The sequence below is a fragment of the Elgaria multicarinata genome, chromosome 3 (genome assembly GCF_023053635.1).
Source record: "Elgaria multicarinata webbii isolate HBS135686 ecotype San Diego chromosome 3, rElgMul1.1.pri, whole genome shotgun sequence".
In the NCBI taxonomy this organism is placed as follows: Eukaryota; Metazoa; Chordata; class Lepidosauria; order Squamata; family Anguidae; genus Elgaria; species Elgaria multicarinata.
In genome coordinates this window covers 147,681,618-147,707,589 of record NC_086173.1, presented here as the reverse complement: position 1 = coordinate 147,707,589, position 25,972 = coordinate 147,681,618, and the positions used below count along the sequence as shown (strand labels likewise).

At 44.2% G+C, this 25,972-nt stretch overlaps 2 protein-coding genes across 4 annotated transcripts in view; both read left to right on the top strand.

Annotated features, from left to right (window-relative positions):
* Positions 1-18,347, top strand: part of LOC134395984 (C-type lectin domain family 2 member D-like) — a 57,917-nt gene extending 39,570 nt beyond the window's left edge. For 2 of the 3 annotated variants that reach the window (XM_063122277.1, XM_063122279.1), the window contains 2 exons: positions 16,479-16,576; positions 18,086-18,347. In XM_063122277.1, the coding sequence (XP_062978347.1) occupies positions 16,479-16,576; positions 18,086-18,239 (252 nt within the window). In that variant the 3' untranslated portion in view covers positions 18,240-18,347. Of the gene's footprint in view, positions 1-4,392; positions 4,509-8,381; positions 8,569-11,180; positions 11,286-12,718; positions 12,898-16,478; positions 16,577-18,085 lie in introns of those variants that run through there. The other variant, XM_063122278.1, reaches the window with a different exon arrangement.
* A 2,290-nt stretch (positions 18,348-20,637) lies between these two features.
* LOC134395986 (C-type lectin domain family 2 member D-like) overlaps positions 20,638-25,972 on the top strand; it is a 66,948-nt gene continuing 61,613 nt past the window's right edge. Inside the window, exon 1 of the mRNA XM_063122282.1 lies at positions 20,638-24,955. The gene's annotated coding sequence lies outside the window, so the exon portion shown is untranslated. The remainder of the gene's footprint in view (positions 24,956-25,972) is intronic.

Genomic DNA, 25,972 nt, shown 5'->3' with positions numbered 1-25,972 from the left:
ACCTGGCTGCAACCAGCAAATGGGTGACCAAGGCTTTGGGAATAATGTTTCTATTGGCATTCCTAAAAATAGAAAGTAGAGCCAGTGCTGGATCAGTTGTGGTTTTTAATTTTTGTATATTGTTTTTAAGAGTCTCAATATTATGTAAACCACCCAGAGAGCTTTGGCTATGGGGCAGTATACAAATGTAATAGTAATAATAATAATAACAACAACACAAACAGAACAAAAACTCTTCTGGTGGGGGTGTCTGGCCACGTCCACAGCCCCTTCCCCTTGCCTCCAGTGGTGCCATGGCTACCTCCACTCACCCGATCCTCTCTCGTTGTACCATTGCCTCCAGTCGTGCCACGGCTACCTCCACTTGCCCGATCCTCTCATCCATAGCAAGCACTAAGAGGGGAGAAGGGTGAGAACAGAAAGCATTGCTCAGTTCACTTTTCATCTGGTGTCAGCTGAGGAAGGATGATCCAGGTGGTACACAGTGGGTCAGAGGGGGTGGGAGTGGGTAGTCTAGGGAGGGGCCATAGGTCACACTTACAGGTAGCTGAGACTGACTGCTGTAGGTGGAGGAACATTTCATAAAGTTCCTGGTTCCCTGGGATCGGCCTTTCTCCTCTTCTGTGTGATGCTTCAAAAGAAAAGAACAGAGGAAGAGGTGAGCTCAACTTACACCTCTCATATCAACGGCAGTTAGAGGTCAGAACAATTTCTGTGAAATAATCCATCACATCTCAGAGGCATTCCACGCACCATCATTACCTGTATCTTCCGCCACAACTCTGAGCTTGATTTCTCCTGTTGTGACCACTATGTCTGGTGGGTTCTTGACATCACAGATGTATGTGCCATTGTCTTGAAACTGCACATTTGCTATAGTAATAGATGCATCTTTCTTGTTAAGATCTCCAGCAAAGCTGCTTCTGTCCTTAAATGGTGTAGTCTTCCCAGTATATCCCTTCCCGTTGGAATAATAGAAAAACGACGACACTGAAGTCGACGAACCCTCTGCTTGGAAGGACCAGGTAACAGAAGCGGCGCTGCTGATCACTTCTGGGGATGTAAAGGTGCACTGAAGCTTTGCCTCTGTCCCATTCTCCACAGAAAGTTCTGCTGGTGTGTATACCTCCAAAGCTGAAACCTGGAACGCGCACAGCGCCGCCACCAGCAACCATGCCGGAAACCAGGTTGTGGATGCCAGGCGCTGCCTCGGACCACTGCCGCCATCTCCTGCTATTGTTGCCGCTGTTAACGCCGCCGCCGCCGCCATTTTCCTGCCTCCACTTCCTTTTCCTCCCGTTGTCCCACCCCCGCCCATAGTTGGAGAGGGGCGGGCGTGCCAAGCGGAACCTCCACATGCTTATTGAGCCGAGCAGCTGCCAGTCACACACTCCTCCCCAATCCCACGTCGCCTTTTCACCAAGCTCGGTGCCACTGCTTGTCGGGGGCGGGGGCGGGGAACAGAGGTTCCCAGCGGGTTGGGGAAGACCCCCAGGTGGCCTGGATGTCATTGCCTTGAACAGCCTTCCTCAACCTGGGGCGCTCCAGATGTGTTGGACTGCATCTCCCAGAATGCCCCAGCCGGCTGGGGCATTCTGGGAGATGCAGTCCAACACATCTGGAGCGCCCCAGGTTGAGGAAGGCTGGCCTGGAACAAAAGTGGCTCCTGCTTGAAAAGGCTCAGTGAAGTGGCGTAGTGGCTAAAGTGTTGGACTGGGAGTCGGGAGACCCGGGTTCTAGTCCTCGCTCGGCCATTGAAACCCACCGGGTGACTTTGGACCAGGCACAGACTCTCAGCCCAGCCTACCTCACAGGGTTGATGTTGAGAGGATAAAGTGGAGAGGAAGAGGAATGATGTACACCGCCCCGGGTTCCTTGGAGGAAAAAAAGGCAGGATATAAATGTAATAATAAAAAATAAACCTAGACCCTGCAAAGCAATAGGACTCTTTCCAGCTCTGTGGACTGAATCACAGCTGCTCTTCGGCAACAAATATTCTTCAGTTAGTTTCGATAGTACAGTTTATAGCAGCCATGAAGAGATATTGTAAACTGACCTGTGAAATGTCTGACACTGCAGCTGCACCCTGCAAACACAGCTGACTATAACCTTTATTCCTATAGCTGCTGCCTCCTCCCTCCTCTTTCACTAGCAGCCAGCTGAGAAGCATTTTGTTGTGACTCAGACATAAAGTGACAGCCCTGACAGGAAAACAGCCAGTGCCACCAGCTTTCTGTGAGCACTCTGTGCACTTCCTCCCATTCAGAACATTGCCGGTGGAGCTGGACGGCTTCTATACGGGTAAATAAAGGGCAGCAGGATGGGGGATGTATAGGATTGGGGGCTCATGGATGTCGATGGGAGTACTACGGCTTGGTGCTGCTGCAGCCACGACATGAAGCCTCTCTGGGACTGACTTGCTGGTTTTAATGCACCTGAGTTGATCCTTCAGCCTCCTTTACTTGGGGGAATAGCCGGTTTCTGCAATGCTTCTGAAAATGCCATGAAGAGCTGCTGTGAGAGAATGTGAGCTAAAGAAGCTCTCGGCAAAAGATCCTGGCACAACCTGCAATGAGCAAGCGAGGCGTTCAGTGATGCCCACTTTGTGCCAATGTTACACATGGCTAAGCCCCAGCAGAGGGCTTTTGTATTTAAATATAAAAAAAGAAAAATTGGGAAAGAAGATGCAATTGAGAGTGTTGAAGCAGAGGATCACTTAAACATTTCTGCATGCAAGAGCAAATATGCATTAGAAATCCCACTGGGGGAGCAGCTTGGGGGAGCAAAATGGAGCTTGGCGGAAGCACCGTGTTGACATCGCTCCCTTTGAAAAAGTCTAACCAACAGGGTGCAGATCCACAGACATCATGGGGTTTTCCCCATGTGTAGACAGCCCTCTGATCCCAAGTTGTTTAGGGCTTTGTACATTAGTATCAAAACTTTAAAGCTGGCTTTCTCAGGTTAGAATCCCCTTTCCCCTGTAAGCACGTTTGTAAATGTTGGGGAAAGCTGTAGATTTACACACCCTGACAATGAGTACATTAAATGGATGACCTAGTGCTCAAAAATGTAGGTATGTAGCAACTAATCCACACTGTGCGATTTGGGAATCCTAATACTGGAAGGTTTTGGTTGGCATGGGATACCTATTTGATTGGGGCTTCTGACCTTACCAGTGGTGCAACTAGGACTGGATCTTGGGACCAAAGTCCAGGGCCCCACAGCAGGGGTCCTGGAAGTAGCAGGAGTTGAAGGTAGCATGGTAGCAGATACAAACTCTATCCCCCCTCTGTAATTACGATGCTGCTGTGATTTAAGTGATCTTAAAATTCAAAACTGCACATGATCAGAGTATTTTTTGTATCTAGGGTTGGTACACATTTTAACATATAAGGAATCTAGAAGCAGTTGTAAAGATGAAATGGCGTGCTGGTGTTTAGAAATATTGTGTGCTTCACAACTTAAGTAATACATAAGGTCATAGAATCATAGAATAGTAGAATTGGAAGGGGGCTATAAGGCCATCGCTCAATGCAGGAATCCACCTTAAAGCATCCCTGACAGGTGGCTGTCCAGCTGCATGCCTCTAGGGTGGGAGAGCCCACAAGCTCCCTAGGTCATTGGTTCCATTGTTGTACTGCTCTAACAGTCAGGAAGTTTTTCCTGATGTCCAGCCGGAATCTGACTTCCTGTAACTTGAGCCCGTTATTCCGTGTCCTGCACTCCGAGAGGATCAAGAAGAGATCCTGGCCCTCCTCTGTGTGACAACCTTTCAAGTATTTGAAGAGTGCTATCATGTCTCCCCACACCCTCTCCCCTATAAAACCATTAAATCCAGGGTCTAAAATTACCTAGCTGCACCACTGGATCTTATAGCTTTTCCGGTGGGCACAGGATCTACACTACTGCTTTAAAGCGTTTTATAATAGTTTTGACAACTGTTGAGGCCTAGGACACACTGCATATATAGTTTTCAAAACGTTTTCAAAGTGCTTTAAAGCGCTTTAAAAGCAGTAGTGTAGATCCCTAGATTCTGAAAAGCAAGCCCCAAATCCAAGCCCAAGTCCAGAGTTCACTGGAAGGCTAGAAGACCAGGCAGGCAGGCAGAGAAAGGGCTGTTCTCGGAGCAATGTTTACTCCAGTGGGCAAAGCAGAGAAGCAGTAAAAGAACTTCATGACATTGGCAAGTGTAGCCTCTGCTCCTCCCCAAAGCGGATCTCTCTCTTTCTTTTCTCTGCAACCAGCAATGAAAGCCAGTCCAGACACGTGGGTCGCTCCTAGCCGCGCCTCCCTCTCCCAGATCGCGGCTTTCTATTGGGCAGCAGGCATCTGAAATGAAAACAAGCGGGGGTGTGCGGGGACGACAGGATGTTTGTAACTACCCGTTTCGATTTTGTAGAAAGGCAATCGTTTCCTGGTTGCTCGGCGAGCGCCACCGATCCCTGCTTGCCGAGTGTGGCAACGGGACGGTCGGCAAAGGCGCCCGAATTGCGTTGGGCAAAGGGAAGGTAAGAGGAAGAGAGGGGCCCGGGGGATCTGGGCGCCTGGCATAGCTAAACCCAGATGCTGCTACTGGTGCGCCTTCAATAGAAGCTGGCCGAGAACAGGCGGAGGGAGCTGCGTTGTGTGGATCCCTTCCTCTCCTGTCTATCGAATTACGATTAAAAAAAAAAAAAGTATTTCCAAAGCCTGTGGAGAGAAGCCCAACAGAGCCTCGGCCGAGCAGCCGCTGAGCTCAAGATTAGAACTCGCATTTCGATTAAGGCCAGCTGTGGGCGAAGTCGAACGAGGCGGAACCCATTCCGGATTGGCCCGGCGCCACTTAAGGCGGAGAACTTCTGTATTTTGATGGGCAGGGCAGAGACGGAGTCTGTTTACTGCACTGACGGTTAGAGCAGTATGACGGTTAGAGCAGTATGACAATGGGCCCAGTTACCTAGGGAGGTTGTGGGCTCTCCCACACTAGAGGCATTCAAGAGGCAGCTGGACAACCATCTGTCAAGGATGCTTTAGGGTGGATTCCTGCATTGAGCAGGGGGTTGGACTTGATGGCCTTGTAGGCCCCTTCCAACTCTGCTATTCTATGATTCTATGATACTATTTTAAGCACATTAAAAAAATATAACTGACCACATAAAGTGTACTGTGTTCTATATTTATTAAATGTAAATAGTAAACAAAATAGTAAACAAAGGAAGTTTGTATTATTATTTGGTCTTTGGAATAGTCTTCGCTTTCCAGCCTACATTAGCCAGCAGCAGATGAAATAATAATACCACAAAACAAGCCCCCTGCAGCAACATCATGAAATGATAGTGGAGTGACTGTACACATCACAAGCAATAATCCCTCTTCTGAACTCTCTTAAAAAGAAGTAATGTTTGTCTCTAGTCTAAAAGAATTAGGTTATCACCTAGTAGTAATATCCCAATACCATAGATTTTTCTCACCTGGTTAGAAACCATTTTGAGAGAGTAAAGGGCAGCAAAGACAATATTGTTTGCTCTTCCCAACAACCCTTGGACAGTTTCCAGGTTTCCATCTCAGTATCTGGTGGAGTCCAATTTGAATGTTTGCAGCCTCCTGCCACTTTCCATTCTAAGACTGTAACCAAGTGCAGACTCTGTGGCTTTATCATCAGCCACCAAGCTTTTATCTTGCTTGGTGAACAGTCCTGGAAAAAGAATTCTTGAACAGTACATTGTGACCTTTCCGTTGGCCTAATAAAAGTATTACAGTAATATGGATTTTGATCATTTTGTTTTTGAATCCTTGGATGTTTTGACACACATTATTCATAAGGGTTCCCCCCAACTCTTTAAAAAAACACACTGTAAAAATCATGAAGGAAAGGCTTTGGCATGAGTGTGGATAAATTAGATGGAGTAGGGTGACCATATGAAAAGGAGGACAGGGCTCCTGTATCTTTAATAGTTGCATAGAAAAGGAAATTTCAGTAGGTGTCATTTGTATATATGTACAAATGAAATTCCCTCTTCATCACAACAGTTAAAGCTGCAGGAGCTATACTAGAGTGACCAGATTTAAAAGAGGGCAGGGCACCTGCAGCTGTAACTGTTGTGATGAAGAGGAAATTTCCCCAGGTTCTCCCTATAAACAAATGACACCTGCTGAAATTACCTTTTCAATACAAGTGTTAAAAGATACAGGAGGCCTGTCCTCCTTTTCATATGGTCACCCTACTCCATCTAGGGGGACGATGACTCTTTCTAGGTTTTTGCCAGGCTTTCACAACTTTAAAGAAGAGATAACTGCTGCTTTCTTTGTATGAATCAAAGCACAATCAAAACTAGGAGCTATAAGGGTTGTAAAGCAGTGCCACCCTGTGGCCTAAGGGAGAAAGGACGCGAAGAGATCTTCAAGTTACTTATTGCCTATATAAGAAAAATAAAATCCTACATTTGCCAGGTGACTACTTGATTCTGTCGCTTCAAGACATAGAAAGGCTTTATCTCTCAGATTCAGGTTGTTCTGGGAATAAAATGGAGATTGCAGTGAGAGAAAATACACATTAAGTCTGGTGAAACTTCATGGTTCATAAGACTCCCTCTATGGAATTGCCAGAGTCGACTGTGAGAACGCTAGAAAAGCCCTGCTGGATCAGACCAGGCAGTGGCATATCTAGTCCAGTTTTCCCCATTGGCCAATCCAATACCTATAAGATCCCACAAGCAGCGCATGAAGGCAATAGCTCTCTGCTGCCATTATTCATCATCAACTGGTATTCAGTGGCATGCTATAATTGAACCTCAAGGTTATACATAGCCATCAGGACTAGTAGCCGCTGTTGGCCATAGCCATCAGGAATTTGTTTAATTCCCTTTTAAAGACATTGGTGTTTGTGGCTATCACCATATTGTTACATAAATGGTAATAAATGATCTGGAATTAGGAGTAAGCATTGAGATGGCTTAGTTAGCTGATGACACAACATTATTTAGAGTGGATAAGCAAAAATGGTCTACAAAGAGCTCCAGAAAGATCTCTCTAAACTGGGAGAATGGGCATCCAAATGGCAAATGTGGTTCAATGTAAGCAATTGTAAAGTGATGCATGTTGGGGCAAAAACAAAACAAAACCCACACGTGAATGCCATGTATTCACTGATGGGGTCAGAGCTGGCAGTGACTAACTTATAAAGAGTTCTTGGCGTTGTGGAGCACAGGTCAATGAAAATGTCAACCCAGAGTGCAGCTGCTGGGCCAAAGGCAAATTCCATGTTGGGCAAAATTAGAAAAGGAACTGAAGATAAAATTGCCAATATTATATTGCCCTTATACAAATCTATGGTGTGGCCACATTTGGAATATTATGTACAGTTCTGGTCACCACTCTTCAAAAAGGATGTTGTAGAATTGGGAAAGGTGCAGAAAAGAGCTACCAAAATTATCAAGGGGCTGGAGCAATTACCCTAGGAGGAAAGGTTAGAAGAACATCCTGGATTGTTACAGGGAATGTCCAGGAAGGCATAAGAGAGAAAGCGGATAGACCTCTCCCATAATACTAGGACTTGTCCATCCCATCAATCTAAACTATGGGAGATTTGGGACAGATAAAAGGATTTTTTCACATAGCGCATAATTAAACTTTGGAATTCACTACCACAAGATGTAGCAATGGCTACGAATTTGGATGGCTTTAAAACAACGGGGCATGTTTAGCCTGGAGAAGAGAAGATTGAGGGGAGACATGATAGCACTCTTCAAATACTTAAAAGGTTGTCACACAGAGGAGGGCCAGGGTCTCTTCTCAATCCTCCCAGAGTGCAGGACACGGAATAACGGGCTGAAGTTACAGGAAGCCAGATTCTGTCTGGACATCAGGAAAAACTTCCTATTAGAGCAGTGCGACCATGGAACCAACGACCTAGGGAGCTTGTGGGATCTCTCACACTAGAGGCCTTCAAGAGGCAGCTGGACAGCCATCTGTCAGGGATGCTTTAGGGTGGATTCCTGCATTGAGCAGGGGGTTGGACTCGATGGCCTTATGTGCCCCTTCCAACTCTGCTATTCTATGATGGGAGAAATTCATGGAGGAGGTGATTATCAATGGCTATTAGTCTAGAAGGTGGCTATGTATTACCTCCAGCATTGGTGGCAGTGCACCTCTGTAAACCAGTTGCTAGGAAACATGAGAAGGATGGTCCTATTGCTCTTGCATTTTACTTTTCAGCTTCCCACAGGCAGCTTGTTGGGCACTGTGTGAATAGAATACTGGACTAGATAGGCCTTTGGCCTGATCCAGCATGGCTCTTCAGTTTTAAGGTTTAATTTTTTTTAATTGTTGCCTTGATGGCTTTTTTTTTAGCAGATAAGATGGTATATAAATGTTAAAACAACAACAACTATTTCTTATTCCAGAGGATCCCATTCTAAGAGTCCTATGCTGAACGAGCTGAATCTGGACCACAGGTTTTAATCATGGATAGCAACAAAACACCTTTGAACAGAGAGAAGATGCCAGACCAAATAAATTTTCCGGAAACTTTGTTGGAAAAGTTGTGTTGTTGTCTCTATCAAGAAAACTATGAAGCAAGAGACAAATCAGGTAATGATACTTTCTCTGTTTGAAAGGAATGGTATTTAGAAAGACCACCTGCCAGAGCAAAAATATACACAATTCTGCAGTCTGCAGATAAAACATGTAAACTAATTAATTGGGTAGGGGGGCTCTGTGGGCCCGATGATATCAGTTGGCATGGCTTCACCCACTGCTATCATCACACACACACACCAATTTGGTTTTCTATGTGCAAAGAATGATTATGAAAAACATTGCAAAGAAAACGAGGGTTTCTTTTCATGACAAAATCCAGGCTTTAGCTAGACCTAAGGTTTATCCCGGGATCATCCCAGGGTCGTCCCTGTTCATGTAAATGACACACAGGGGATCCCGGGAGCAGGCAGGGACAACCCCGGGACGATCCTGGGATAAACCTTAGGTCTTGCTAAGGCCTCAGAAACAAAGCAGCCTATACAAGCTTTTCTGGAATATTAGCTGTAGATTCTGGACGTAATTTACTGGGGGAGGGAAGATTTCATTTCCTGCATGATAACCGTGGATCTTTTCCAGTTGGTATCTAGCCACAGATCCTTGGGTAAACATCTCATGCGCGTCGTTTCCCAGACCCCTGACTTCCGCTTTCTTGCTCACTAGTTTCTTATCTGAAGAAACAAGGGACGGGGATCAGACCCCCTGCCCACCTTAGCAAGCTGGTGATATGAAGCACTGAAGAAACCATTCTGTTTCTTCCCAGATGCTTTTGGCCAGGTAGCTGGGAAGGAACACATCTCATTAAAGCTTTGTTGATTCCAGTAAATTCTCCTGATTGGTTTGTTTTTGGCAAAAACAAAATAATTGAATTTGTATTCTTCTAACTTTCAATGGTTCTCCCACCCCCAACATTTCTTGTTATGGATGCTGGTAAGCTCAGCTGTGCTAGATAAAACCAAGTGCAAATGTAATAATAATAATAATAATAATAATAATAATAATAATAATAATAATAATAATAGCTACCCGCCTCTCCCTCTGGATCAAGGCGGGGTACAACACAAATGCAAACACTATAAAATTGTTGTTTATTCGTTCAGTTGCTTCTGACTCTTCGTGACTTCATGGACCAGCCCACGCCAGAGCTTTCTGTCGGCCATCACCACCCCTAGCTCCCCCAAGATCAAGTCTGTCACCTCCAGAATATCATCCATCCATCTTGCCCTTGATCAGCCCCTCTTCCTTTTGCCTTCCGCTTTCCCTAGAATCAGCATCTTCTCCAGGGTGTCCTGTCTTCTCATTATGTGGCCAAAGTACTTCAGTTTTGCCTTTAGTATCATTCCCTCAAGTGAGCAGTCTGGCTTTATTTCCTGGAGTATGGACTGGTTTGATCTTCTTGCACTCTCAGAATTTTCCTCCACCACCACAGTTCAAAAGCATCTATCTTCCTTCGCTCAGCCTTCCTTATGGTCCAGCTCTCACAGCATATAACTAATTAAAACGTTTAAAACTAATACATTATTAAAAGCAGCACATCATTAAAAGGCATCTTCAAATTCAACTGGGTAGGCCTACCGGAAGAGATCAGTCTTTATGGCTTTCTTAAATTAACAGTCTTAAAGACTGTTAAGTTGACAAATCTCTCCCGGCAAGCCATTCCACAATCTGGGAGCGGCAGAAGAAAAGGTCCTCTGGGTAATATTTGTCAGCCTTGTTTTTGTTGACTGGAGTAAATTCTTCCCTGAGGCCCTGAGTGTGCAGGGCGGATTGTACGGGAGAAGGCGATCCCACAGGTAGCCTGGACCCAAACCATGTAGGGCTTTAAAGGTGATTGTTGTTGTTTATTCATTCAGTCGTTTCCGACTCTTCGTGACTTCATGGACCAGCCCACGCCAGAGCTTTCTGTCGGCTGTCGCCACCCCTAGCTCCCCCAAGGTCAAGTCTGTCACCTGCAGAATATCATCCATCCATCTTGCCCTTGGTCGGCCCCTCTTCCTTTTGCCTTCCACTTTCCCTAGCATCAGCCTCTTCTCCAGGGTATCCTGTCTTCTCATTATGTGGCCAAAGTACTTCAGTTTTGCCTTTAATACCATTCCCTCAAGTGAGCAGTCTGGCTTTATTTCCTGGAGTATGGACTGGTTTGATCTTCTTGCAGTCCAAGGCACTCTCAGAATTTTCCTCCAGCACCACAGTTCAAAAGCGTCTATCTTCCTTCGCTCAGCTTTCCTTATGGTCCAGCTCTTGCAGCCATAGGTTACTACGGGGCACTTTATACTTTGCCTGGAAACTAATTGGCAGCCAGTGAAGAGATTTTAAAACTGGTGTAATGTGGTCACCCCTAGGCTACCATATTTTGAACTAGTTGAAGTTTCCAGACTAGGCACAAAGGTAGCCCTATGTAGAGTGCATTGCAGAAGAATTTGTAGAATTTGGCCATCCAATACATATAAAAGTATTACCTTAGGCCTCAACAGATTTTAAGGTTTCCCTTTTAAAGTGCCTTAGTTTTGACATTTACACGCTAATCTTACCACAGTTCTTTTCTTTTGTGTAAAATCTTGTTTTCCTCTCTAATTCTTGCAAAAGTTACCGACCCTCACGTTTCTCCATGCCTTCCACTGGAGCAGGCCCAGGAAAATTAATTAATTTCTCTCTTTGTGATATAGAGAACTACAATATCTGCAGGCATCTATCAAGGAAAATGGCTCTACTGCGCTTTTTTCTTGCCGTATCTGTTCTTGGGAATGTTGGCCTCTTAACCTCTGTACTTGGTAAGCTTCCCAGTCTTTGTTGTTGCTAACTTGAATTCCTCCCTCCACCGCCACAACACACACACACACACTTTTGGAGCATGTGTGGCTGCATCTCTTTAGCCAAGAGGGCAAAACCACTTACAGCACGATCCCGTGCATTTCTACTCAGACTTGCTCCCAGCTGTGTGTATGAAGGACTGGAGCCTTAGGTTCTTGTGAGGTCATAGTATTTTCCTGGTCACCCCTCTGAGGATGCAGAAAGAGGTCCACCCTTGGAGAGGGAGACCCAAGGTCCACAGCTGGTGCTACTCAGACGTCAGAACTCCAGTGTTGGAGAGCACCAAAAGTAGGTGTCCCAGGAGCGTTCCAGGAAAGGCTGTTGATCCACAGGATGTAAAGCCCTACAGCAGCTCTGGAATTGGCATAGCTCATTTCCCTCCCACTGGAATAAACAGGAGGGTTTAGTAGAAGAAAACAGATGGAAACAGTCACAGAAAAAGCATCAAGAGCAAATAAAGTGAAAAGCCCATTGACCAAGAAGAAAAGCTGCAGTTGGAGTTTCTCTTCTTGGTTCTCTTCTTGGTTTCTCTTTCGGCAACTTAAAAGTCTTTTAGCATTTAAGAAAGCTATAAAGATTTACCTCTTCCAGCAGGCCTATCCAGTGGAATTTTAGGATGCTTTTGGTGTGTTTTTAGGACGTGACTTGCAGGACTCTTGTAAAGGTTTTAGAGAAAATGTATGTGAAGTACTTTGAGCAGGCTGAATTGCTATAGGAATGGTAAAATATGATTGGCAGTGCAGCACCTGCATGTCCTTTAACCATGCAGGCAGGAAGAACCACGTAGATGGAAGGCTTTACATGTGCTTGGATTGAGATAGCAGTAGTGGCAGCGGCAACTGCCACACTGGTACATGTGGTCCCCATTTAGGGATGTGTAGTGCCACCAACCAGAAGGCATCATGCATCTTTCCTTCCTTAATGGACAAGAAATCATAGATTATTTATTTATTTATATGCCACCTTTCTACCCCAAAACGGCACTCAAGGTGGCAGGAAAACACAGGAGGGTTACTAGTGGAACATGACGATGCCTGGGCCCCCTTGTAACATCTTGCAAATGGGGCCTTGCCTGGAAGCACCATGAGTTATAATGTTCACTGAATTTACACCAGTCACATCTTTCTCCCACCGTAGAGGCCTTCAAGAGGCAGCTGGACAGCTGGGGCGGGGTGGATTCCTGCACTGAGCAGGACTGGATGGCTTGATAGGCCCCGTTCTATGATTCTACCGCACAAAGTTGTAGAGAGGATAAAACTGGAGAGGGGAGTCCCTTGTAGACTGCCTTGAACACCTTGGACAGGAAGGATATTAAAAAGGATTTGTAGTAGATCAGCTCTGCTCGGAGGTTGTGTGGTTATGGCCACTGTTTAATGTTCTGTTCCTTTCTTAGTGTTAACTGCCCAAAAAAATGAGCAACCCATCCTTGGTCCAGCATGCCCAGAAAACTGGATTGGCTATGAGGGAAATTGTTACTATTTTTCAAAAGAGAAAGGGAATTGGAACTCCAGCCAGAACTTCTGCTTGTCACATAATGCTTCCCTGCTCACTTTTAGTGCCAACCAGGAAAAGGTAAGAGGTGCAAATTTTTGTAGGCACATCAATGGTTATATAGAGTAGCGTTGCTGCATTGGAAGGGGCAGAGGCATTAGGGCAGCATGAGGAATTTTGTGGTATCTCTTGTTTGGCTGCAATGCAGGATATGTAAGAGAGAAGTCTGGTCCCAGACCTTTAACATATCAAACAGTTATTGGGAAAATAGATGTTGGGGTGATTGGTATATAGAGAACACACGGTGAGCTCCAAATACATGTCTTTGCTTCAAGTCCCGTGTTATAGAACCGTGTTTGATCAGAAAGACCTTTCCAGAATTTTGGAAGTTACACAAGGTGCTTCTCTCCATCTTCTGGGTACAGATCTTTCCATTGTTTACATGTATGTACCACTAAGTGGGATTTCTGTCAGATTTCTGGGAAATCCAGATTCTTTTTCGACTCGATGGTGTGTACAATTTGCTTTGTGTTTGTGAAAAGTTGTGGTCTTTTTTTCTGAACTCCAGAAACTTTTTTGGCCTCATTTTTTTTCCTGCAGGCTCTGCAATTTGCACAGGTTCTGAACAAGTTACGTGAATTTCTGAGCAATTTTGAGCAACAGCCAAGTATGCGCAAATTTGACCATAATTTGCACAGCTTGCAGAACCTGCGAAACTGCGCAAAATGCCAACATAAATCCATGAACTGGCCAGATCTGGAACTCTACCAGAGTTCCAGATTGGGCCCCACAGAGAAAATGAATTTCTCTGACAACTCTAACCACTGGTCAGGCCCCACAGAGTAAATTTATTTATTTATTTATTTATTTAAGCATTTTTATGCAGCCATTCAGCCAAAAAAGGCTCTCACAGCAGCTTACAAAAGTATTTCTTGACAGTCCCTCCCCACAGGCTTACAATCTAAAAGACATGACACAAAAGGAAAGGGGATTGGGAGGGAGGAGGAGTAAATGAGACTTTCACTTTTCTGAGAGAAACAGAAACCATGAGGAAAAAACATTTCCCCGCCCCCCACCTCCACCCATCCCTTTCGCACTCACCTTGTTTGTTTAATATGTGTTTGTGTGTTTAAACTAAATCCCTCTAGGTTGATCAAAGTGATCAGTGCTCAATAGCAGAGCACCTGCTTTGCGTGCAGAAGTTCCCCAAGTTCAATTTCCAGCATTTGCATTTAAAATAGATGGCAGTATTGCCACCACCACCCCCAATACACCAGAGGATGCACCCTGCTGCTGCCATCAAATTTGCTGCAATAGCAGTGAAAATTATGGCAATTTTGCATCGAAACAAGGCATGTGGGTGGTTGCAAGCAAAACTGTGCTTCTGGGAGTTTTCCGGAAGTGTGATTCCACTTGAGAACAAGGTGCATAGACCCAACATGACATTTATCAGGGCAAAATTGCAATTTTCCACACTGCTGCTGTGATATCAGTGGCTGAGAAAGAGGTGGGCCCCATAAAGTGGCCGGAAGTGCCCACCCTTGGTCTAAAACGACAAAGTCACAGGTGATGGGGAAGTCCTCTCTCTGTCTGAGACCCTGGAGAACCACTGACAGTCAGAGGACACCACTAGTCCTCAACCTTGTCAGATCCAGGGTCCTCTTTTAGCCCAAACATTTATTTATTTATTTATTTATTTATTTATTTATTTATTACATTTCTATACCACCCAATAGCCGGAGCTCTCTGGGCGGTTCAAACATAGAGTTGGGGACCCCACATTTCAACCATATATTTGTATAGTGATAGTGCTGCTCTTTCATACTACCCAGCAAGGGGGTTCCTTCCCATCAGTGGAAGACCAATGGCCTAGACCAGGGATGGGCAACTTGTGACCCTCCAACTCTCTTTGCCTACAATGACCAGCATCCAACACCATTGGCTATGCTGGTTAGGGTTGATGGGAGTTGGAGACCAAAACATCTGGAAGGTCACACGTTGCCCACCCTTGGAGTAAGTGGGACTGTGATAGATTGACAAATCGTCTGTCCTTCCTAAGAGATCTACCCCATCTTTATTTATTTTTCTGTTATCTACTCCCTTTGCATTATCTCCAGCAGGAATAAAATTAATGTAATACAGTTATTGTGTTTTTCCTTTTATTGTTCCACTTTATATGCTCTGTTGGAAAGGCCTAACTTGGAAGCAGGACTGATGAAATGTTGAAACTTACATTTTCAGCAAGGGAGAACTTTTTTTCAATAGTATGCGATATACACCAAAATCTAAAATGTTTCACTATGTTTTGTTAATGGGTGCTTTCAGTTGGAGTGCTCCTAGTAATAAGGCATTCTACACCTATGTCCTTTCCCCCCTCTGTAGCATTACCCACATTTCTATTCCCTTAGGTATGTCTGTGTGAGTATGTCTAGAGAGTGCGGAATGTTGGACTGAGTGGGTGTGGCTGGTGATGCTGTGGAAAGGGGAGGAGCATATATATGGGGGAGCTGAGGGGTTTGAGGGGTTCAGTTGGTGATTGGGTTTCGAGGGTAGATGTGTTTGACTGTGATTTCTTGTCAGGAGTTGTGTGAGGAGTGAGTGAAAATAAGATCATAGGGACTAAGGATTGTTATTATTAGATTGGTTACTACCAGTATTATTAGGAATAGGCAGGATTGGAATATAATTTGAAGGAACTAAAAACTGTAAACAATAAACATTTTCTTTATTCTGCTACCATAAAACCACGTGTCAGTTTGGCTGTGTCTCCTGCTCTACTAGTTCATAAATAAACACATTACATTAAACCTTCAGCCTGCTATATTCACAGAAAAGCCTTTTCCAAAACTCCCTACCTTTCCCCTCTGCTATAAGGGAAAGGTTATACTTTTCTTTTTACCTCTTTCTCAGGTATTTAAGTGGTGGTGCTTAGCCTGAGGGAGGTGTGCACGTCAAAGCCTTGTGGGTGAGGTGGTGGCATCGCACCCTCCTTAACGGGATTTTTCTTGGAAGAAAAAGGATGGAAGAAGAGATGGGAAAATATGGGAAGGGTATTAATGGTCTGGAGTCCCCTGGAAAAATTGATGTTTGAGACAGGGCGATTGCACGACAAAAGCCTCATCTGCAAGTACCCAGTCTTGGGCTCAGTTCAGCCATGACACCAAATATTGTTTAATGATGGGTTGGTGTGATGTCTCCATTGACAGGTCGTGGTTTGTGATCCCCTGGCAAAACAGAATAGGAAATCATGGTTTGATTAGGGTTTGTAGCCATCGTTTGTTTAAACTGTGATGTAGCATGATATCTGAATGGACAAGCCATAGTAATGGCCGGCATCAAAAGGCTGCTGCACGGTGTAAATAGGAATGAATTAATGAAGCTGAGTGCTTAGAGGGGCAGGAAAGCCAGCAAACAGCTCGCCTTGTTTACATTCAGAAGTTTAAGCCATGGTTTTGATTCTTACCCAATATCTGCTAAGGGGAGAGATTGGAGCAATTCCCATGCCTTTCAAACTCTAGGATGTTCCCATAGGACCACTGAAAGACAGATAGTAGTTACATTTTTTTCATTCATATTGATATCTTACATTACAGCTGTTACAATGATAGCCTGTGAATAGTGCAAATCAGGATTCTAACATTCATGTCTTTTGATCTTACAAGAATTTTGTGATGCGTCTGAAAGGCAAAGACATTTATTGGATTGGCCTCAGGAGGAACCCAGGTCAGCCCTGGAAATGGACAAATGGAGTAAATTCAACGTGAGTCATTCTCTTTCCCTTTTTAGCCTTCACTGTTGACGTCTCAGCATTTGAAATCTCTCCTTTTCTGCAGGTCTACAATTTAATGGTAATTGCTTTTCACAGTATAATTTGGCACAATATGTTATTTTACCTTAACCTTGGAATCTGTTGCAAATGCCATTTATTTGAAGTATTTGCATCCAACATAGATGTTCATGGAAAAACTGGTTTTGAGAATTTAGTTCTCCTCTCAATACAGCATGGAGGGAGTACAATCTGGAATGGAGAAGTGAGTCAGGCGTGATCAGTGAAAGAAGCCATGTATTGGAGCATCCCTTTGGATGGACCATCAAAAGAATGCATCCCTCGTGTTTGTGAAAGCTGTTCATCTCATGAACGTCCAAATTTGCTCTCTGTATGAATTCACCCTGAGTCTATTTGGATACAGGCTTCAATCCAGGGCAGGATCTACACTACTGCTTTAAAACGGTTTATAACAGTAGTGACAACTGTTGGGGTGCAGGACACACTCCAGATACAGTTTTCAAAATGTTTTGAAAGTGTCACATCCTGCTTAGTGTAGATCTGGCCCAGCAAGCCCATTTTATTTAAGTGTATGAGCTTCTGTATGTCTGCTGTACGCCGTCTTTCTGAACTGCAGCAACCCTTGTGACATATTGGAAGCTACTTCTGAAACTCAGAAATTAAAGTAGGAGTTTTCAAAAGCATATATTAAGGTGGGACCAACTGTTCAGAAAAGAAGGTGGAACAATTCTGTTGCGGACGGGCTTCTGTTTCTTTTCGAATAGGCTCACTCATGCCATTAGCATGTGCACCTCTGTGCAATTTCCATATTCAAGTTTGCTGTGGTAGCTCTTAGCTATTATCCTATAATACAAATCTGTGTACCTGTCCTTTGCTGGAGGTGGTTCCTCGTATGGATGGCAAAGAGCTTAAGGCAGGGCTTACAAATTCTAGCTGATCTCAGCAGCCTGCCTAAATTTTATTTTACCATGCCCTTCCCATGATGAGTATTGCTATTACTGTTATTGCTGCGAATCTTGTTCCTGCTTGGTTTTATTGTTGGTTTTATTGTTTTAATGCTGTTTTATTGTGATCACGTTTTCATGGCTTTTAATATTTTTAATATTTTATTGCTTTTCATATTTCCTCTTCCTCTTCAGGAATTCTTCCTCTTCAAGCTGTCTTCCCGTCTCATTCTCCAGCAACTGAAAATGGTTACATAGCTCTCTAGTGGTTCCACTGGTGCAGAGTTTTTTCTGGTTCTGCTCCTGTCACCCTTTGCCAGAGTTTCCTCTTCTTCAGCTGTCCTCACCTCAGCAGTCCTCACTTCTGCTTCAATTTGTTCTTGCTCTTCCACCTCCTGTGCTTCTCTTTGCTGTTGCAGTAGCACCATTCTGTGTAAGCACTCTCCGTCTTCAATAATAATAATAATAATAATAATAATAATAATAATAATAATAATAATAATAATTCTTCAAACATTTTGTGGTGTTTGTGTTGCAGGCTGGAGGTGATGGGAGATGGGGGAGATTGTGCTTTTCTGAGTGATGAAACCACTGCAATATCCTCAAGGTGCCGGATGGAACTACTCTGGATCTGCAGAAAATCGGATATATTGCAATGCTCAAATGAACCGTGCAAGAGCAAGAAGGCTTGAGGTCATTCTGAAGACAGCAGACAAATCCTCACTAAAGAGCTTTACTTCTTTAAAACTGTTGAAAAGATGGTCAGAGGGTATGATGTCTGAGGGTATGAAAAGGAGGCATTCCCTGGGTGAGCTGGAAAGGGCTGCGGATTCACAGAATCCCAAGACCTCCTAATTATTATTAATAACAATATTATTATTAATAACAGTAATAACAATAATAATAATAATTTCTTACCTGCCTCTCCATTTGGATTGAGGCGGTGAACAACAGTAAGCATAAAATACATAAAATACTGAATAAAAACATAGTATACGTTGTTAAAACTTCCTAAAAGCATACTAAAACATGTCCGCAGAATGGGAAGAGGGCTAGCATGGTCCTGGATCTGGCATAGTCCAGTCTCCCCGTCCCCCACCTACAACTGACCACACCATTGGAATCAATGGGAGGAAAAGGAAATTAAAAAGAAGAAAACAGCTAAAAACATCATCTTAAAAAGTGGCGACCTTGCTCCCTACCTTTCACCTTCCCAGTGAGGGCACTGGGAAAGGCAGATCTCTGCCTCCGTCCCTCCCTCTCTCTGCCCCATATAACGACTCAAAAAATATCCAGAAGAGGCTTTTATTATGCAATTGCCCTGCCTGCTTCACAGAATTTTACAAGTTTGGAGGGGGGAGGTTTTCAGCCAGTATCACCTTCCATTTGTAGCCCTTCTGCATTTTCCCACCACTTCTGTCTTTTTTGTTACCTGAAAAAGAAATCTGTTAAGGAAGCAAAGAAGGAATAAGCAACGCCATGCCTACTCTTGATAGGCTATCTCTGTCTAACTACCGACCTGTCTCTTTGTTGCCGTTTGTTTCAAAGATCCTGGAGCGGGCGGTCTACTCTCGCTATCTTGACTTTCTTTCTAGTAACTCTGCTTTGGATCCACTTCAATCTGGATTCTGTCCTCTGCATTCCACCGAAACAGCCCTTACTAAGATCACCAATGATCTCCTTACCGCCAAGTCTAAAGGCCATTATTCCGTTCTTATTCTCCTTGATCTAACTGCAGCCTTTGACACGGTTGATCATGATCTTCTCTTAGATTCCCTTCATGACCTTGGATTTTGTGGCTCTGTCTATAACTGGTTTGCCTCCTATCTAGCGGGTCGCTCTTTCAGCGTGTTGGCTAATGGCAGCTCGTCTTCCTCCTTTCCCCTTTCAGTAGGGGTTCCGCAAAGCTCGGTGCTTGGCCCGTTGTTGTTTTCCTTATACATGTTGCCCTTGGGCAAGCTTATTCAATCTCATGGCCTCCAATATCATCTGTACGCCGATGATACACAACTATATCTGTCATCTCCGGAACTTTCTCCTGATGTTCACGATCGTATCTCGGCATGTCTTTCAGATATCTCAGCTTGGCTGCTTCATCGTCGTTTGAAACTCAATATGGCAAAGACTGAATTGCTCGTTTTTCCTCCTAAACCTTCTCCTCATCTCTCATTCTCTCTTACTGTCAATGATGTTACGCTTCCTCCGGTCAAGGAAGCTCGTAGCCTTGGCTTTATATTTGACTCCTCGCTCTCCTTTATTCCTCATATTGAGGCAGTAGCTAAATCTTGTCGATTTTTCCTGTATAATATTGCCAGGATTCGATCATTTTTGTCTGTCTCTTCCGCCAAGACGCTTGTTCATGCGCTGGTTATTTCACGGTTGGACTACTGCAACCTTCTTCTCTCTGGCCTTCCTTCTTCTCACATCAGTCCGTTGGTTTCTGTTCACCACTCTGCCGCAAAGATCATCTTCTTGGCTCGCCGCTCAGACCATGTTACTCCGCTTCTGAAATCTCTTCATTGGCTTCCAATTCACTTCAGAATCCAATATAAACTTCTCCTGTTAACCTTCAAAGCTTTTCACGGTCTAGCTCCTTCCTATCTCTCCTCTCTCATCTCACACTATTGCCCCGCTCGTGCTCTTCGCTCCTCTGATGCCATGTTTCTCGCCTGCCCAAGGGCCTCTACTTCCCTTGCTCGGCTCCGTCCATTTTCTTCTGCTGCCCCTTACGCCTGGAACGCTCTTCCAGAACATTTGAGAACTAAAAGTTCAACCGCAGCTTTTAAAGCTCAACTAAAAACTTTTCTTTTTCCTAAAGCTTTTAAAACTTGATGTTGTGCAGACTTTATACTGTTAGTTTTACCCTACCCTGTGCCTGCTTACCCTACCCTGTGCCTGTTGGCATTCTCTTCCCCTCCTTATTGTTTTACTATGTTTTTATTAGATTGTAAGCCTATGCGGCAGAGTCTTGCTATTTACTGTTTTACTCTGTACAGCACCATGTACATTGATGGTGCTATATAAATAAATAAATAAATAAATAAATAATAATAATAATAATAATAATTTTCCTTTGTAGCAATAGGGGCCCTCCACTTGGGGGAAAAACATGATTCACCTGGGTATCTCAACTTTAAATTCATTAGAGCTGTGCATAGGAAAAAAATCTGTCTTAGAACCTGCCTTGTCGGCTCATATAAGGGGCCGCAACTCAGATCTGAGATGGAGAGGTGCCTTGCTTTGTTTCCTGAAGCTGTGGGTGTCTTCATCGTTGGCTGGAAGGGAGAAATAAACGAAGCAACAATAACGACAGGGATTTAAAACAAAAAACAGCTGCAAGGTTGGAAACTAAAATTTAAAAAAAGAGACCGCTCCACCAGTTGTGTTCCCAATGCATTTCAACACAGGTATTTATCAAGGGAAAAACGCTTAAAGACTTTTCAGGAGGATTCCTTGTCCCGTTCTTCATCCAAAAAAGACTCACATTTCAAATAAAGAAGTGGGGTTATGAGGGTGGCTTTTTTTAAAAAAGGTTTGCTTTCCTTTTGTTGGTTAAATTCCTTGAACAGGGCTTTTCTACATGAGGTTTTTAACCCACTACTTTACCGAGGCTTCTGCTTCTAGATTCTTCACAGGATTAAGATCAGCCTCTTTATATGTCTCCCCCCCCCCCCCCCGAGTGTTTCTTTCTCTGTCTTACTATATGTTCCATTACATAAGCACTAGGTGGTGCTCTGGTGTGGCGGAATTGTGGAGATTCCATGCCACTAGGGGTGTTGTAGGAGTCTGAGAAGCGGGTAGAGTCTGGTGGACTCCCCTCCCTCCGCTCGGCTTCCCAATGCCGCTCACCAAGCTGTTCTGCTGGCTGAGTGCAGCGCAGTCTGCACGTGCCTGGCAACCACCCACTCCCTCACCAAGCCGCCATTTTGCGGAGAAATGACGTCTCGTTCTTTTCCGTAAATTGAATGTTACATAAGTGGCAGCCATAAAGGGGCAATCTGCACAACATTACAGGCGTAAACAGTCCATTTATGCCTGTCATGTTGCATAGATGGCCTCTTCACGTCCCCCATTTATGCAACATTTCATTTACGGAAAAATCCAAGCCACCATTCCGCGGAGAAATGGTGGTTCGCTGAGAGGGTGGCTGGCTGGTCGCCACCTGCGGACTGTGCACTGTAGTGAACAAGGGCAGCCAACGGGTAGGGGATTGGCGAGTGGGGCATTGCCCATCCCTACTGATCCTGCCGTTCACAGAAATACCACACTTTACTCATGGGGGGGGCGGGGAATACTATAATGGTTGCAATCCACAGGAGAAGTCCTGAAGGAAGACAATTTTGTGTATAGCATCTGCAAACTACCGTCATGCCTCGTGTAGAAAGGCTTACAGTGTAGAAAGGCCTGGGACCAGATTTTAGGGTGGGGTTGGGCAGCCTACCCCCCAGTACCCGTCACCACTCTTCTCCCCCACCCCACCCCCGGCAACAATACTACTGTAGCCATCAGCTTCACCCTCTTCCTCTTGCTCATGAGAGGGAGGGGGAAGAGCAAGGCAAGTCTCAGCCTTCTCCTTGCAGGAAGGCTCAAGCACTCACTCACTTGCAGGCTTACCTAGACTGGGGGGTTCTATAATGGGCCCAGAGCTAAGCTGCTGCCCACTTCCAGTCCATTACAGTGCCACTGCTGCCAGGTAAGCCTGTGAGCGGGTGATGTTGCAGCGGTCAGCCTCCTCCTTGTATGAATACTCCAGCACTTACTTCAGGCATATCCACTGGTGGCAGCTCTGTAATGGCCCAAGGACTATGTGATGGGCCATGCGCTGCCACCAGGTAAGCCTGAGAACCATTAGTTGGTGACGGCGCTCTAAAGGATAAGCCCACAAGTGAGCACAACAGGGACAGCATGGGCAGCTGACAGCCTTCTCCTTGCACTTGGGGCCTTGGGCCTAGCTGGTGGCCAACAGTGCCAGAGGAGCCACGAGGGGGCAGGGGAAAGAGCGCCTGTTGGTTTTAGCAGTTTGGGTGGGGAGGGGGGGGGCAAGTGGCTGCACACACAGGAGGGGAAGCATCTTCCAGACCACTCTTGTTGAGTCCCTGTCTCTCAGCTGTTTCCTATCCCTCTGCTGAGCAGCACAATAGCATGGGGGAGATCACAGGCACTGCTCAGCTGAGCACTGGAAGACAGCTGAGCAGAAGGGAAAGGGGGACCTCACGACCCCCTTCCCTCCACTGCTTAGCAGTATGTTAGCAATCAGCTGAGCAGCCAATCATTATAACTAAAATCTGAGTAAACTGATACCTTCATATTAATTCTGACATATATCTGTAAGTTAAAGATGAATAAAGCATTGGGATTCCAGACATGGAGCTGGAGAATTACTGTTTAATCAGGGTTGTGCTAAGGAACTAGCCCAAAATTAAAATGTTTTTTTTAATGCTTGCTAAATAAAATTCAAGGTTGAATTATTGCAATGCACTGTAGGTAGGACTGCTGTAGAGGCTAGTCTAGAATCTGCAGCTGGTGCATCCAGTACCGAAGGGCAAAGACTGAATTGCTTGTTTTTCCGCCTAAACCTTCTCCTCATCTTTCATTCTCTCTTACTGTCAATGATGTTACGCTTACTCCGGTCAAGGAAGCTCGCAGTCTTGGCTTCGTATATGACTCATCGCTATCCTTTATTCCTCATATTGAGGCAGTAGCTAAATCCTGTCATTTTTTCCTGTATAATATTGCCAGGATTCGACCATCTCTGTCTGTCTCTTATTATTATTATTATTATTATTATTATTATTTTCTGCCAAGACGCTTGTTCATGCACTGGTTATTTCCCGGTTGAACTACTGCAACCTTCTTCTCTCTGGCCTTCCTTCTTCTCACATCAGTCCGTTGGTTTCTGTCCACCACTCTGCTGCTAAGATCATCTTCCTGGCTCGCCGCTCTGACCATGTTACTCCACTTCTGAAATCTCTTCATTGGCTTCCAATTCACTTCAGAATCCAATATAAACTTCTGTCGACCTTCAAAGCTTTTCATGGTCTAGCTCCTTCCTATCTCTCCTCTCTCATCTCACACTATTGCCCCGCTCGTGCTCTTCGCTCCTCTGATGCCATGTTTCTCGCCTGCCCTAGGGTCTCTACTTCCCTTGCTCGGCTTCGTCCATTTTCCTCTGCTGCCCCTTACGCCTGGAACGCTCTTCCGGAACATCTGAGATCCACAAGTTCAATTGCAGCTTTTAAAGCTCAGCTAAAAACTTTTCTTTTTCCTAAAGCTTTTAAAACTTGATGTTGCTTGGACTTTATACTGTTAGTTTTACCCTACCCTGTGCCTGTTTACCCTACCCAGTGCTTGTTTGCATTCTCTTCCCCTCCTTATTGCTTTACTATGATTTTATTAGATTGTAAGCCTATGCGGCAGGGTCTTGCGATTTTCTGTTTTACTCTGTACAGCACCATGTACATTGATGGTGCTATATAAATAAATAATAATAATAATAATAATAATAATAATAATAATGTGGATTGTTTAACATGGCTTATTATTTGGGGACCACTCATTGCCTAACTGGGATAATATTTCCTCTATCTAAGTATGTAGCCCTTATTCACACAGTGATAAAGAACATGATTTACAACTTGTGAACCACCCAGAGAGTTTCAACTGTTAGGCAGTACAGAAATGTATTGAACTTTTGATTTAATACAACATCAAGTCAAATGCGTAACAATACTTTTATAATTATATTGTAGATTAAACATTGTTTATTTTTCCAAGTATTTTAAGGCATAAAAAAAAATCAATCAGTAGTTTCTTTTCATTTTTTATTTTAAATAAGTTGCTTTGCAGTTATATTTTTTTTCCAGAATTACAATCCTTGAAAGAAACCAAAATAATATATGGCGGAAAAACCATGGCATGGAATTGGATTGGAGAATTTGATAGATGAAAATACAAATGGTTATTCTTGGGATGACTCCTTGGGAATTTGGTTGCCGTTCAGAAAGATTCAGATTTGACATAATAATAATGGAGTATGTTTTAAGTAAGCAAAGACAGGAATTGACTGTATTATTAATGAGATATTTCTTCAGGTTGTTCAATTCTGGTTTTCAATACTGGAAAGGCTTAATTCTAATTAACTCATTATAGAATTATTTTACCTTCTTTCCTTCTCTCTCTCCCTCCCTCCCTCTTTCTGGTTCTGGTTGGACTAGGGTGGCTGTAATATTTTTTCCATGTAAAGGAAACCACTCTAATGGTTCTCTCTCTCTTATAGATGGTCAGTTCATTCAGTTAAAATATCTTTTTTCCAAGTTCTTTCTGTAAGCTGAAGCAAGACTGGCCACTGAGAGGGTTCCTCCCCTTCCAGGTGAATACAAGTCTGATCTGATAGCCCCTGCCTTCTATGGTATGTTTTTAATCAGTTTTTTATGTGTTTTATAATCACTGTTGTTCCCCGCCTCGATCCAAGTGGAGAGGCGGGTAAGAATTATTATTATTATTATTATTATTATTATTATTATTATTATTGAATATTGGAGGATTTGGGTTGACAGAGGATACCTATTTGGCTGGTATTTTTTAATCTCAAAGCTTTTTTAATGGACACTGAAGTTTTAAAATTCTGGAAAAGATCAACATATCCAATGCCCAGGGCCAGGGCCAGGCAAAGCTGGTAATAGGCCCGGGCCAGATGGGAAATGTAGGCCCCATTTCAAACTGCTCATTAAGATTTTTTTAATCAGTTCTAAATACATATGAACTAGAACGATTTATAAAAAAAGGTAATGGCAAGCACTTTTATTCAAGACGTATATAAGACATCTTTGCCTCTACCAGGGGGACTCGGAGTATGCCCGCTCAAAATTGTAGGCCCATGCCAACTGGCCCACTCTGCCCAGAGCTCAGTGTAGGGCTAGAAGCTGTGTCAGCCAGGCAGGCAGGAAAAGAAAGGGAATTGGTTTCTCCAGGACCAGATCTACACCTCATGCCATATGGATATGATCCCATCACTGCAATATCCCTCTTGGGCATTTATACCATGTACTGCACACACTGAATTCTGTTGTAGTATTTTGAATGATTACAGAATAAAAAGCAGTAAATAACGCTAGAAAAGTGGTAGACGGAAGGCACATTGTGCCCCAACGGTGACAAGTGCACTTCAATACCAAGCACTAGTGTAGCTTGTTAGTGCATAACAAGCACTAGTGTAGATCTAGCCCAGGAATCATACTGGACAAGCTTGTAGCAGCTGCATGCGAGTGATGCTCCTTCCTTCCCTCCCGGGCTCACAGCATGTGAAAATCCTACCTTCGTTGGATTTTGCGGAAACAACTCTGTTTGTGTGTGTTGTGTGTGTCTTTGTAGTTCTCTGTTTCCGCTATGCAACGTCCGCCAACGCCTTTAGGGTTGCTCAGGGGAG